This window comes from Scardinius erythrophthalmus (genome assembly GCF_964197995.2).
Source record: "Scardinius erythrophthalmus genome assembly, chromosome: 2".
Taxonomy (NCBI): domain Eukaryota; kingdom Metazoa; phylum Chordata; class Actinopteri; order Cypriniformes; family Leuciscidae; genus Scardinius; species Scardinius erythrophthalmus.
The window spans coordinates 5,595,823-5,610,651 of NC_138222.1; the positions used below are offsets into that span (position 1 = coordinate 5,595,823).

The following is a 14,829-nucleotide window of genomic DNA, read 5'->3' on the forward strand; positions in this document are numbered from 1 at the left end:
TGCCATTCTGGATAACGGAAGAATAGGATGCAGGAGAAAAACACTTACTTTACCAATAAAAACAAAATAAAATCTATAGTCATTTTTACTTATGGTTTAACTGAATCATCGAACGTCAGAAGCAAGTACATTGGTCAATAAAGTTAGATTAAATGCATAAAAATTTGTTTTATTTATTTAGTTATTGGAGGTTTGCATAGTATTCTGATTCTGCATTTCACTGATTTTATTCATTTTGAGGAATATTGAATCTTTTTTTTTTATGCAAGTGAGATGAGTAAATGCATGCTCACATCTAGAACTACAATAACCATCATGTTTACACACAACGCTTCTGCACTTCAATTTGTCTCAACATGGGGACAAGAGAGCTGTCAGTTAATAAATTGGAAAATAACTTTACTTATTTGAAAAAGTAACTCAGATATTTTGATGTAAATTTTAAAAGTAATGCGTTACTTTACGAGTTACTTGAAAAAGTAATCTGATTACGTAATTCAAGTTACTTGTAATGAGTTACCCCCAACACTGTTCACCAACGCAGTCTCATAGCAATTTCGAACTATTTTACGTTTTGGTGAATTGGTGCCAAATTCATATGAATTTGTGCTATCTCATTCATCCGTTTTCATGCGATCTGCTTACTTCCATTGAAGGGTATATTTAGAGGTAGACCTTCATGCTTACTTTTTTTATAATAATCGTACATTTTTGTACGATTCACATCATACAAATTCATTTGAAATCGGTTTTACATTGGACATCAGAAACCAGATTTTACATTGGACATCAAGTTGCAAACAATCAGCATCAAACATATAACCCATATTTAATTTAATGGTTGTAATTTCTTTGCTCTTATATAGTATTGTTCATGGTTTCCAAGGATGAGGGCCTATCACACAATGAATTAAAGGGTTAGTTCACCCAAAAATGAAAATTCTGTCAGTAATTACTCTCCCTCATGTTGTTCCAACCCCGTAAGACCTTCGTTCATCTTCGGAACACAAATTAAGATATTTTTGATTAAATCTGAGAGCTGGATCACTCCTCCATAGGCTTCTAAGATATTATAACTTGCTTGCCCAGGAAATGCATTAAAGACATCGTTAATATAGTCCAAGTGACTCCAGTGGCTCAATCTTAAGTTTATAAAGCGACGAGAATACTTTTTGCATGCAAAAAAACTACAAAAATAACGACTTTATTCCACTATTCATTTCCTTCTCTCTGGGCCTCGAGTTTTTTCACGTAGTATAACTGTGTAACGCGTCTGTGTTGTACGTCACACGTAGGCTCACTATTGGCCGACGCTGGTCGTGTGTGATGCGTGTGACGTATAACACAGAAGCGCTACGCAGTTATACTATGTGAAAAAACTCGAGGCCCAGAGAGAAGGAAATGAATAGTAGAATAAAGTCGTCATTTTTGTTTTTTTTTGCGCACAAAAAGTATTCTTGTCGCTTTATAAACTTAAGATTGAGCCAATATAGTCACTTGGAATATATTAACGATGTCTTTAATACATTTTCTGGGCCAGCAAGTTTTAGTGTCTTAGAAGCCTATGGAGGAGTGATCCAGCTCTCAGATTTAATCAAAAATATCTTAATTTGTGTTCCGAAGATGAACGAAGGTCTTACAGGGTTGGAACAACATGAGGGCGAGTAATTACTGACAGAATTTTCATTTTTGGGTGAACTAACCCTTTAAGTACCAAAGAGACAGGCCAATTTAGCATGCTAAGCCTATTTATTTAGCTACTCTAGCTGTAAATGGATATGGATTTGTATTTAGCATTGTTTTTCCACTGTTTCTTCACAACCCTATCTTAAAAAGACATGCAGTCCATTTTTGGGTTGCAACCTACCAGTTCCACTGGCTTAGCCCTCATTAGTATGTGATTTGGCAATGTCTCTCACAGTCCATTTGTGAAATACATTTAGGCCTTATGGATCAAAGGCTTCTACAGCTATTTACTATTGTCACAATCTGGAGTTGTGACAGGAAGAGGCCAAGGAATGGGCCAGTGCAAGGTCACAAGTCATTGCTCCACTGCACTCAGACCTGCCAGCAGGGCTTTGTTTTGCTCACTGTGAAAAGTGGTTTTCCAAAGTTACTAGCCACTCTGCATTTTCACTGGCCACAATTTTAACATCGCTACCATAGGGGAAAACTGCCATATAGATATTTTTAATATCATATCACAATTTGGCAGCAGGTTTATTAGGCTGCTGTCACTTTAAGATCAAATGCACGGATCCCTTATCCTGTTACACAAGCGTTTTCTTTCTCATCTGTTTACATTCACTTAAAACATAACTGACTGTGTTTACGTGAATACTCATAAAGACCGCCATTTTGACATTCTTTTGTGTGTATTTGACTATTTAAGCGCAAAAAAGAACTCAATTTAGTACTGAGAGGTGGCTTTATGTGCGCGCACTTAATGTCTGTGAGCACAAAATCTGCGGGAATGAGTAAAATTATGTGCAATATGAACAATCCCATGCTGAAGCCCTGTAACAGCAACAATATTCATCCGGAGCAAATGAAACGAGTGAGTGAGGGGAGGCGGGTTTGTGTGTCGGGTTTGTGTGTGACTCGGAGAGATGAGAGAGAGAGAAAGTGCTGCTGGTATCGTGTATTCTGTGGAAAATGAGTATTGGAAGCGTTTCAGATATTTCAGTATCGATATATATCGAAAAATCTATATTTTTTGACAACAATACATTGCACTTAGCTTATTAATTCAGATGCCTTTTTAAAAGACTACAAAATGAAATATGGTGCCATTACAATAAGTAACTACCATAAATTTTTACATATATTATGGTGTAATATACTGCCACTGCTGAAATCCATTTGGCGGGTCGAAGGGTGTTAATGTCAAGCCCTGCCTGATGACACTGTATGATCAGAGTGATCAGAGAACAAGGTAGCATTTAACGAATTAAAACATACAACACTCTACAACTATCCACATTTTTTATTTGTAAATCAGAATATTATGAGAAAGAGGCGGGGAGAGAGTTTACACCCCTCACATCTGCTGAACGTAAAGCCGTATATCCAGTTTCATGGTCATTACTGAGAGCCACATTCAGCCTGGTTTGCACTGCAGTGTTTCGTGATGTCACAATGGATGGAGGAAGAGTGAACAGTCTCATTTCTTGTTGAGGTTTAGAGGTTGTGTAAAACTGTGATTTGTCACTCATGTGTGGACAGATCCTAGAAACAGATGTTCAAAATTCAACCACCAGTCAATCATTCTTACCACCTCAATCCCCAACAAATACATTCATCTGAATTTGACCCTAGACAACATGTTTCCCTCTAAATGAACCAAAGTACTTTCCCTTTAACATCCTTACACACTGTAAGCGTATTCAGCGTTACATTGTATAAGCACCTTATTATGAATATGTAGCAAAAAAATACAATAGTTTCAGGTTACAATAATATAATCGTGTTCAACTCCTGGTCTTTGACGTGACACTTATTTGATAAATAAATACTGATTTATTCAAATACATAGTAAAGTCTTTAATGCATTAAAAAATGCTATCATATTTGAATAAACCTCTTCTTTGTTAAAAAAATAATAATCCTAAAATTCAAATAAAAATTCTCAAAGTCCAAAAAAATGTCACGATGTACTGTTCTGATATTATAACGGGGAAAAACAGAAGTATAGTTTGGCATACATAATAGTTTATTATTATTCAGAATTGTCTCAAAAAATATTTGACCAAAACTCTTTGGTAAACTCTATGGCTACTTATTAATATTTGAAAAACCTTTCCCGCTCAAACAAAATCATGTATTGCATTTAACATGCATTTCCCATAAAATAGGAAATTATTTCATAAATAGAGAATTCCTGAAGACTGTTTATCGAGGCCAGTAATTATATATATATATATATATATATATAACTTATTTGAATATAATGATTAAGATGTGTTCACTCATATTCAAGGTGTAAAGAAAATGGGGTTTTACTTTTTACTTGTGATGTACGGTAATACCACATGACATTAGGTAAGGTCAGTACATTGAAATTTTTCTGGAAAATGGTTTAAAAGTTTTTTAACGCCAATGAATCCAATATGAAATGAAGAATTTGGCACATGTGATTTTTTAAAAATATTTTTCTATCATAGACACACTTATATTAACCCATTAGTCTATTGCATTGTATATCATGCAGAACATCTCCATTCATAATTGTGGGAAATGCAGTCTGTCAGAACACATTACATCTGTGATTCTTATAGTGGTCAGCCGAAACGGATTGTCATTTACAACTGGTGTTAACAAAGCATCTTAAATGCGTCTCCTGTGACCACTTGTGATTGGCCTTTATTTAGGGAAGGCTCTCTGATTCCACAACAACGTGTCGCTGAATGTTAACGTCAGGCATGCCAGAAATGTTCTGCGAAGTGTTGTGCATGCTAAGCCACAACCTTTAACAAGAAACATAAACATCACTGTCTTGTTGTCCTTCAGACCACTGAAAGACGTCAGTAAACAATACCATGGTGTTAAGTGCTTTCAGGACAGGATTCTGTCAGCACTCCAGTTTTGCACAGGGAACACGCTCAGGCTTTCTGATTAAAACGCTAATTAGATTAAGTAAAGAGAAATCCATTTATGCTTAGTGTCTGTTTCTCTCTAAAAGATCTAATTGGACTGGCAAGCATTATGAAAGCGCCCTGGCGTGTGGTGGCTGCACGCGTCTCTCTTTGGGTCACCGTGGGCTCCTTCATCACCCTTGTGAGACTGCTCACTTATGTTAGCACAGGCAGAATCCAAGCGCATATCTATTTCTGTCGCACTATATCAGAGTTTTTCCATTACAGCTTCTGACAAATTGACATATTCCATTTTGATGCATTTGAAAGTAATGTGCACCAAATATTTGGTTAATGTAGTTAAGTACAAACTAAGTAATGTCACATCCTGGATAAGGAGACAAAACACATAAGTATGAAAATTCGGTAGCACTTTATTTTACAGATGTACATACTTGTTGTGATTACAATAACTGTGTAATAACTATGTATAAACCTTCTAAACCTAACCTTAACCCATGTAGTTATCTTATATTGCAGTACATTCTTAGGTAAGACTTAGAAAATCAACTGAAAACCTTTTTGTCATTCCAAACCTATGACTTTTTTTCTTCTGCGGAGCACAAAGCATGATATTTTAAATAATGCTGGGCTCCAAACAGCAATGACTTTCATTGGCTACGTTAAAAATAATAATCTGACTGATGGCTCACTTGTATTGAAAAGCCGTAAACAACTCAGTCGATCCAAAATAATTTTTGATCGGATTGAAGATAGTGCTGTATAGACCTGGAATAATCCACACAACAATTAAACATGTAAACAATTTAATAAAATGATCTTCTCAATTGGATTAAAAAAATGTTGTTGTGATCCTTATGATTTCGACTTTTTTTAAAAAAGATCTCTGTTTACACACGTTTTACTTCTTATGAACTTGCATATGTTTATTTTTGTGCTGTCAAATCGATTAATTGTGATTAATCGCAGCTAACAAGTTTGTTTATATAATATATGTGTGTGTGCATACATACATACACATATATATGTGTGTATATGTATACACACATACACACACATTATATAAACACTAACTTTTATGTTACGTGCGATTAATCACGATTAATCGATTTGACAGCACTCGTTTATTTACGTCTGGCGAACTGGTCAGTGGAGGAGACTGATTATTTACTAAATATTTGCTTTAAAAAAAAGCTCTTCCACATGACACATTGTCAGCTTTCCTTTTAGGTATTTCGTTAATTATGCTAATGGTTTTCTCCGGATCTGAATACGGCGACTAGGTACAAAACATGGGCGTACGTTTTGTTTAAAATACATAAATGCACATGTAAGTGAATGTGTGAATGGACTGCAAAGGTCATAGAAACAAAACTTTCTGAATCTGAAATCGGATTAGATTCATTAGAATTGACAAATTTTGGGTTCCACAGAAGAAAGAGAGTCATACATGTTAGGAACGACATGAGGGGGAGTAAGTGATGACAGAATTTTCATGTTTATCCCTTTAACGTATATTTTGACAACATTGTGTTTTTTTGTATGTGTGTGTGTGTGTGTGTGTGTGTTTGTGTGTGCAAGTATTTTTAAGGAGGTATGGAGAAGAACAAAAGGTGTGTGAAAGTAAAAGCTCAGAGAGGGTCCATATAAATGTTGCCATGAAGTTTTGAAAAGGAGAAATGGGAACAATGCAGTTTGCAGCAAACACTCCTCTGCCATCCATCTTTTACACAATCAACATGGCCCTTTCACATGCACTGGCCCCTGCTGGGGACCCCATCCCCTCTGTCAATGGCCTTATATTTAAGGGAAATTAGGTGACATTGAGTTTCAAATGAGTCATCGACAGCTGCTTCGTCACTGTCGCTGTGAGCAGTGTGTTGTCCAGCAGTGGCGTGACATTGTGTTCCTGTCCCACAGAAAGAGCAGGAAGGGACGGCACTGTACTGGAAAGGCTCGGACCGTAACAGTCCACGATCGCGGTTTCTTTTTTTCCATATAAACATGCATTGAGTGAAATGTGTAGCGGCCGCAAAATGTGTCGATTGTTTTCTTCGCTCTCCCCGAGCGCTCATTGATGCCTTATACAGTTACAGGCCGCCACAATCATTTTACTGTTGGAAGGTGCAGAGAAATCCACTGTCCTCCCAAAAGGTATTTGAGACCTGCAGCTAAGAATCAAAGGGCTGCAGAGGTATAAGGAAGACCTATCTGGTTTCAAGACGAAGTGTGGGAGAGGAATAGAGAGAGTGTGAGAGAGAAATTAAAACGGAGAGAGAGGGAGAGAGAGAGAGAGAGAGTGCTGCTGGCGAATCACTTTGAGCCGTCATTGAGATTTATGAAAAGTGTGTGTCATGAGGTAGATGATCTGTCCCTTGGGAATTGGAATCACTATTAAGGGTGTTGCATTAAAATCAGTTCAAAGCAAATAAAAGTGTCCTTTGGCGTGTTCAGCCCGGACAGATCAACTGGGCCCAAATCAATCCAACACTTCTGACATCTATGAAATGGAAAAGGTGCAATGAGGCGGTGCGGCCAGCACTTATGAACGCTCTTAAAATCATCCCGTAAGTCTCTCTTTTCCATCGTCCCGCTGAAAAGCCGACGGCCTCGGACATGATGTGAGGCTCTGTTGAGGGCTCTCTGGCAAAAGAATAAGACAAACTCGCATCAATGAGCGGAACGCTACACAAACGCTCCAAAACATACTCATGAAAATGCTTTGTAGTAATGGGGTATTTAAAGAGGTTAACCTTTTTTTCCCAAACCAACCTGGGGTAATGAGGTATGAGAATAAAGTGCTTGCCAATTTGTTTGCAGTGCGTTGGGACTGTACGGGAGTTCTTTCTGAGCCCCTGACAAGCAGGTGAGATCAAAGTGAACCCGGACAAAAGGGGCTCAACGGTGATTTGTCAGGGGACGAGAGGCATTCCCGTCTGGCTCTAGCCAAGGCCCTCAGATCACTCGCGCAAAAAAAAAAAAAACATGGCATGAGAAAAAGTACAGCAGAAAAGGTTCAGAGGTCAGCTTGATTTGGTCTGAATTGTGGAACCTCCTTTTCTGCAAAGGAGCCAGAAAAAAAGAAAACCCAGCGACTATTAAACTTTGTTAAATGTCAGGGTGAAAAATCTTGTGCACTTTCCCTTTGAAGCACCAAAATCTTCTTTCTTCTAAAAAATGGATCATAATTTTGCAATGTGGATCTTTTTATATAAATATTTCTTCATGTGCTTTTTAAAACACCATACACTGCAAAAAGTTATTTTCATTTTTTTTTCTTCTTTTAATTTATGTGGTTCAGATATCATACTATTTTAAGTTTCTGTTGATTCAAGCAATCTCCCTCATTGTATTAACTCAATTTTTTTCATTTCAACTTAAGGTTACTTCCTTTTTTAAGTTAAACCAACAATGAATTTTTTACAGTGAAGTACAGCTGGAAAATAGAACGTTTGAAACATTGTTCGGAACCTAAATGGTTCTTTCATTTCAAAGGCATCATGCTGTAAAAGCCCTTTTTGTTCTAATTGGAAACTTTATCTACTGTAAAAATATTGAATCATACGTTTTTATATGGTAACATCTAAGTTTATTCAAGTCAAAAATATTAGTAAACATCACAGAATCAACTGCACAACAGAAATCATTTATAAAATTTAGATCAGAGTTGTACTCATTTTTTTTAAGTATTTGTGTATTACTATTGGGTAATACATAAAGAAATATTAAGAGTAAACGTCAGTATATCTTTGCAAATAAAAAAGTAAGCTATAACTAACTGTAAAAATCTGAAAGGGGATAAAGAGAATATTCAAATATTTTATTACAGATATCAATGCAGACGACTGGTGTCTAACACATTTCATTTAGCAGTGGCTTTTGTAGTTTTGTGCTATATGCATCTCAAACATTTAAGTCTATATTCCAATGTCTGTCTGCTACAAACTTATGCCATAAATTAATGTTGAGTAAAGAGTGCTGATGGCCTGGAGAACTCAGAAAATATTTTAAATATCATTCATGAATTTACTATGGCTAAAGAATTTACATATTCAAAACAATTATTATGACATCACCATCATTTTAAACTCAATATTTCAAAATATAGGAAACATACAAATTCAATTTTTCAATTTTAAAATGTTGCTAATACACTGACTGTCTGGTGTTGTCTCGTTACAGTCCTCCCTCCTGCTCAGACAGATATTTTTAACTTTCGTAAATTAAGATGATAAGCTTATGTAGCTACCTGTTATATATCATTATATATCAAATTAAACGAGAACCTGCTTATTCAGAAGACAGCAGTTCTGTCATCTAAAATATATTCCTAGACCCACAAATCCAATTATAATCTATCATGATAGTGATTTCAACCCTGTAGCTCATTTCATGATTAACCTGTTGGCGTTATGACGTATCCAATTTTCCATCTTGTTTATTTAAAAAAAGCAAAGGGTCGAGAAGAAGGTAAAGTGATTATGCATTTGAGTACTGAGTAATAATGTACTGATAGGGTTAGGGTTATGATTGGGGTTTGGTTTAGGGTTAGTGGCATGTAATTATTATGCATAATTTTTAGTTATTACTACAGTAACTACATGTAACATGTGTAACAGGGACATTGTAAAACAAAGTGTTACCGAAAATACTTTAACGTGGTACGATTTAACCGTTCAGGCAACATCCTGAGTGAACTCCCCCTCCTCTCTCTCTCTCTCTCTCTCTCTCTCTCTCTCTCTCTCTCTCTCTCTCTCTCTCTCTCTCATATACTGATTATTACTGCTGGGCTTTGTGGGCGGCTGTGGGCCGTAATTAAAATACTTCCAGAAAGAAACAGCCGACCACATCAGAAATGCAACCCACTGTCAGGATCAAACCACATCAAGCTCGTCTCTCTCAGAGATGGTCACCAGAGCATCAGTATAGGCTCATATCTACTCTCCGTCTAGTCTTGACACACACACACCGGGTCTGGTCTGACTGCAGCGCGGCTAATAAGTTATTACGAGCACTTATAGTCTGTGTGACAAACAGCCAGGGTATGGAAAGCGAAGACAAATGAAGGCTGCCTTCCCACGAGGTTCTCAATAGCATGCGCTGGTGTTGCGCCAAAGGGCAGGGAGATTTGTAGATGATGGTGCTAATTACGAGAATGGCAACCATAATGCGACCAAGATGGAAGCAATTTAGGCAGAAGTCATTTGCGTGTTACTCTTCCACCCACTATAGCAGCACACACAGCTTTGAGTCGCACTTGCAGTCTGGTTCACTCCTGAGAGAAGATGCATGTTTTCATGTCCATGGCCTGCTAGATTGATTAAGACAAAGGGAAAAATGATGGAATATGCCTTGTTGTTTTTTCTTTCAAAATCAGGACACAAACTTCGCGAAGCGACACTTGGATTTATGCATTTCAAATAGCAGGGAAATATAGCTGCGCTTCTGGATGGAAAAACACGCCTTGATCGTTTTATTCAGAGCATCACTACCTGTGCTTTGCAGCCTATAAACATATTTTGAATGAATGGCTGAAAGTTAGGCTACTTCGGAGCGATAGTGGGTTGTTGGAAGAGGAAAGCATCACATAGGCTGTTATAGGCGTAAATATATAGAGGTTGGACGTTTCTGAATTATGATTTCGTTCATATTTAAAATGCTAAAAATGCTGGCAATTATTTTGCATCTAATACGCAAATAACCCGCTTAAAATCTGTCTATTAATACATGCATAACTCATGAACTCCTGTGGAAGTGACTTTTACTGATTTATCGAGCCAACTGTCGAGACCATTATTGTGTGTCGTCACTCGCTGTTTCATACTAGAAACATTCCACACGTAAATGTGGATCATTGAAAGCCACGTGCGTGTGTCCATGAATGTTAACATCACTGTCGAAATGTGCCAACAAGCATGAAAAGAGAATTAACAGTGGCTCGCCCAGCCAGAGGCCAGTGTTCATGCTTAAATATAATTTTCGGGTCTTTGAAAAGAAGCGAACTGTGCGCTTGGATGTCTCTCTCTCTTTGTGATGCGGTTTTCCTCTGTAAGCCACCGTGTGCAGTGCTGTGTAATTTTATCCACGCTGCAACCTCTTGGTTCACACAAGACTGATACCTTGCCTCCCCTTTTCCTTTGTATCAATTGGTCGGGGTTCGGGCTATTGTTGCAGGAGGGCTCTTTTATTTCTGCGCACACTGTCGATCAGCGAAATCTCACGACAGGCTCGACTGGCTGAGTTCTCTTCCTCGGTCAGATACAGTGTGTTTGGAGAGCAGAGTGGAACCCATGAGCACCAATGCTGTCGCCGCCAAGCCGGATGACCGCGACGCATTATTAAAGAAGGATACAGCAAGTTTTCTTTTAAAATGTTGGATCACCGACAAATGAAACTTCTTTGATGGGACCCCGTGTGCCAGCTCTTTCCATTCCAGCGAGGTTTTGCCGATATCCCGCCATGCCACAATGGTTATAATTCTGCTCTTGTTGTTACTGAGCTCCTTGGATCCGAGTTTGCAGGAATCTCTGGCTCCGAGGCTGAGCAGGAGCCCAAGGGCTCCTTGTGTCAGGGGCCAGGAGTGTGACCCGAGGACGCGGCGCGATGCTGGAGGACGCGGCGGGGTTTACGAGCACCTCGGCGGAGCTCCAAGACGCAGGAAACTTTACTGCGCCACGAAATATCATTTGCAAATACACCCGAACGGAAAAATAGACGGATCTCTTGACGAAAACAACCCTTTCAGTGAGTAAACTCTTCTCACGCTTCTCACGTCAATTTATTAAATGATCGGCGACTTTTTGCGCAATTGCGCGAATAAACAATTGTGCGCTGACAATATTAGTGTGCGATTCATTTAACATCGAACAATAATTCGTCCTGTCCGTCATTCAGGAGCAGAGAACATTGTAATCAGCATTCTTATCACTGTAAAGCGAGATTAAAGCAACTGTTAGAGCTCTTTTGCGGATTGAACAACTTAACTAACTAAAAGTCAATGAGGTCTAGCAATAGTAAATAGCTCACTGTATTCCATTATTGTGTGACATCAGACACTCCAGCTTACATCGTAATATCAATTCGCTGTCAGGGAGTAGAACATTTGTACATTTGGTATCCTATACATTATAATCTTAAATTACATTTCTTTAAATCGCAGCGTTCGTTTATCTGTAGTTTTCCAATTAGTCGAATCCGAGTGCTCATGGACAATTACCATATGAAAACAGGATTCAACCAACAGTTTAACATAATGACTTAGACAACGGATGTGTTTATCCAACGTAAAAGGATGATTATTCCAAACAGAAGAATGAGGAGAGCCATTAATCAGTGGGAAAAAAGGATGAATAAACATCCTCTTTAAGAGGCGTTTAGTGTCTGTATGTCTAACCTGACAGCGTATGTTGTGTAGACCGTGACTCAATAAACGAAAAATAACATATACATATATAGGCTCTGTATTTAAAACAGCAAAATGAATCCTACATTTCTACAATTAACCTTATTGGAAACAAATGCATTTCCATAATTATTAGTTAAATGTTTATCTTTAATGATAAGCTATATTAATGATAAGTTAAAATCAATTTAATGATATCGACATAAATCAAATCAATTACTAATATTTATAGCAAATCAATTTATATTTATTGATATTATAGTAAACAAACTTAATGTATGCGTACACAACACTTACAACTGTTACGGTTTTCAATATCATTGAATAATAATAATAATAATAATAATAATAATAATAATACAACTAATTAAACTACGATTTCAAACATTAAATCATGACATGCTTCTGAAAACAGACTCGGCTGACAGTTAATTGTGCAATTTTGAAATGCTATTATAAGTGTTTTTTCACATTTCTAGCACGCGCACTAACTAGTGCTCCACTCTTATCCCTAGGCATACTCGAGATCACAGCTGTCGATGTCGGTGTGGTGGCGATCAAGGGCCTGTTTTCGGGAAGATACCTGGCTATGAATGATAAAGGCCGTCTGTATGCTTCGGTAAGTGTTATGTCACGTCGGAAAATCAAGTATCTGAAATTCGGCTAGCAGGGATCAGATAACAAGCAGGGCTATTTGAGGCTCTCGCCACATGGTGGTGTTTTTCATGCGGAACGAGTGTGCCCACATGCTGCTAGATCACTGAGAGTTTGATTGCTGAGTTTTGTTTGCCTCACCGAGGACCTTGTCACTGAAAGCACTGGTCAGAAGAGAGTGATAACCACATGGTTCTTACTCTTAATAATAGAGGTTCTTTATTGGTTTCGATGGTTCCATAAAGAACCTTTAACATCCACTCCACAAAAGGTTCTTTATAGTGGAAAATGGTTCTTTAGATTATTAAAATGTTCTTCACACTAAGAAAAAATTGTTATTTTAAGTACTGTTCACTGAAAAGTTCTTAGTTGACCCCAAAATGGATCTTATTATAATGGCTCTAAAATGGGGTTTTCACAGTGATATATACATAATGTCACTGTGAAAACCCCATTTTGGAACCGGTTATGCAGAGGGGTTAAAAATTATATGATCAATAAGCTGTTTTAAATTGCTTTAACTCTAAGTCTTTTATAAGTTATACAAAATTCAACTCTTTTAAGTCAGTTAATTGTAATTTAAGTTGAAATGACTTAAGTTGATTGTACTTAAAAAATTGAAGGCAGGAACTTTTCTTTTCTTTTCCCAGTGAATGTGCAGAGTTTTGACCAGTTTAAATGTAGATTTTTCTACATAAAGGAGAGGACTTTTTTGTGGCCACACTGAGCCACCTTGTTGCAGGTCCAGTCAAGATGAGAAACAAGGCTAATACATTATTTTTTTTAACCCTTTCAGGAACTCTTCAACAGAGAGTGCGAGTTCCTGGAGCGCATTCACGAGCTCGGATACAACACCTACGCGTCACGGCACCACGCCACGACCCAGCCTCCCCCAGCAGGGGCCGGCGCCGGGGCCGGCAAGCGCCGTGCCAGCTCTAAAAGGCAGTGGTACGTGTCCATCAATGGAAAGGGCCGGCCCAGGAGGGGCTTTAAGACACGGAGCACGGACAAGGCTTCCCTCTTTCTGCCCCGCGTTCTGGGCAACAAGGACCATGAGATGGTGCGCAAGCTCAGAGAGAGCCAGCGGCACCAGACGGGCTCTCACCGGGCTCCCGTCGGTCGGGCAGAGCGCAGGAGACGACGACACAGGGGCTCCAAGGGCCACAGCAGAAGACCTGACATTTAACACTCTCTCGACACAGATGGAGAAGAAATCCACTGAGAGTCACATGGAACAATTTTCTCACGAGAGGACGATTTTCAAGAAAACTTTTCGAGGAATTATGAGAGTGACATTTAAAGCCCAATGATAAAGATGTTCATGTGACCAAAATTAACACTACTGAAAGTTTAGCGTTTTTATGACATGCACCGCGTCATGTTCTGAAGTCTTTTCTGTTAAAGACGTGTAATTATTGTACATAGATGTACAGTCATTTACTTTTTTTTTTATTTGAGCAAGATAACATAGAGTAAATGTTTGTAATGGTAAATTAGGACGTCGTACAAGTGCTTGACAATGCCGACGATGTGTCATGTATGGTGGTGTACAGACAAGCACTTTTTTCTTACTGAAGTAGAAAACAAAGATCCATACACATAAAAACAGATGCTTCTTAACTTACATGTGATAGGCTACTGTTCTTAAACTGCAATCAGGAGTACTTTGTATATTACTAATGTAATACATATTTATTTTTGTTTATATGTTTTTAAGTTATTGATGACATAGTTTCTACACTTCCAAATATCAAAGATTTTTCTTCAGAAGAGATTAGTAGTAAGAATAACACTGTTGTCTTTGAACAATCCCTCTCCAGTTTCCTATTACTTCATTCAAACACGAGTCTACATATATGTAATGGCATCAGCTCTGATAAATGTCATGTATTGAACACTGTAAGCAGAGTATAATGCATTACAACTGCATTGTTCGACACTGAAAGCTAAACATCTAGAGGAATGTCACCAATAAATTATATGGAGTATATATCATTTTTGGTTGTGTTGCTAAGCATGCATGATATGGTTTCGCTCGGACTTTATGTAGGCTCTGTTTCCAGAAAACATATGATATGGAGCTTAATTAATGCTAAATGAATGTCGGTAAATAAGGCAATGTCTGCAGATGTATTACTGATAGTGATCGGGGATGCATTGAAGTATCTCCGCGCTCCA

At 38.0% G+C, this 14,829-nt stretch overlaps 1 protein-coding gene across 1 annotated transcript; it reads left to right on the forward strand.

Annotated features, from left to right (window-relative positions):
- The first annotated feature begins 10,617 nt into the window (after positions 1-10,617).
- Positions 10,618-14,640, forward strand: fgf3 (fibroblast growth factor 3). The gene is made up of 3 exons (XM_081356905.1): positions 10,618-11,339; positions 12,513-12,616; positions 13,448-14,640. Exons 1-3 carry the CDS (start codon positions 11,063-11,065, stop codon positions 13,835-13,837), a joined length of 771 nt encoding a protein of 256 aa, XP_081213031.1. The 5' UTR covers positions 10,618-11,062; the 3' UTR covers positions 13,838-14,640.
- Positions 14,641-14,829: the final 189 nt, after the last annotated feature.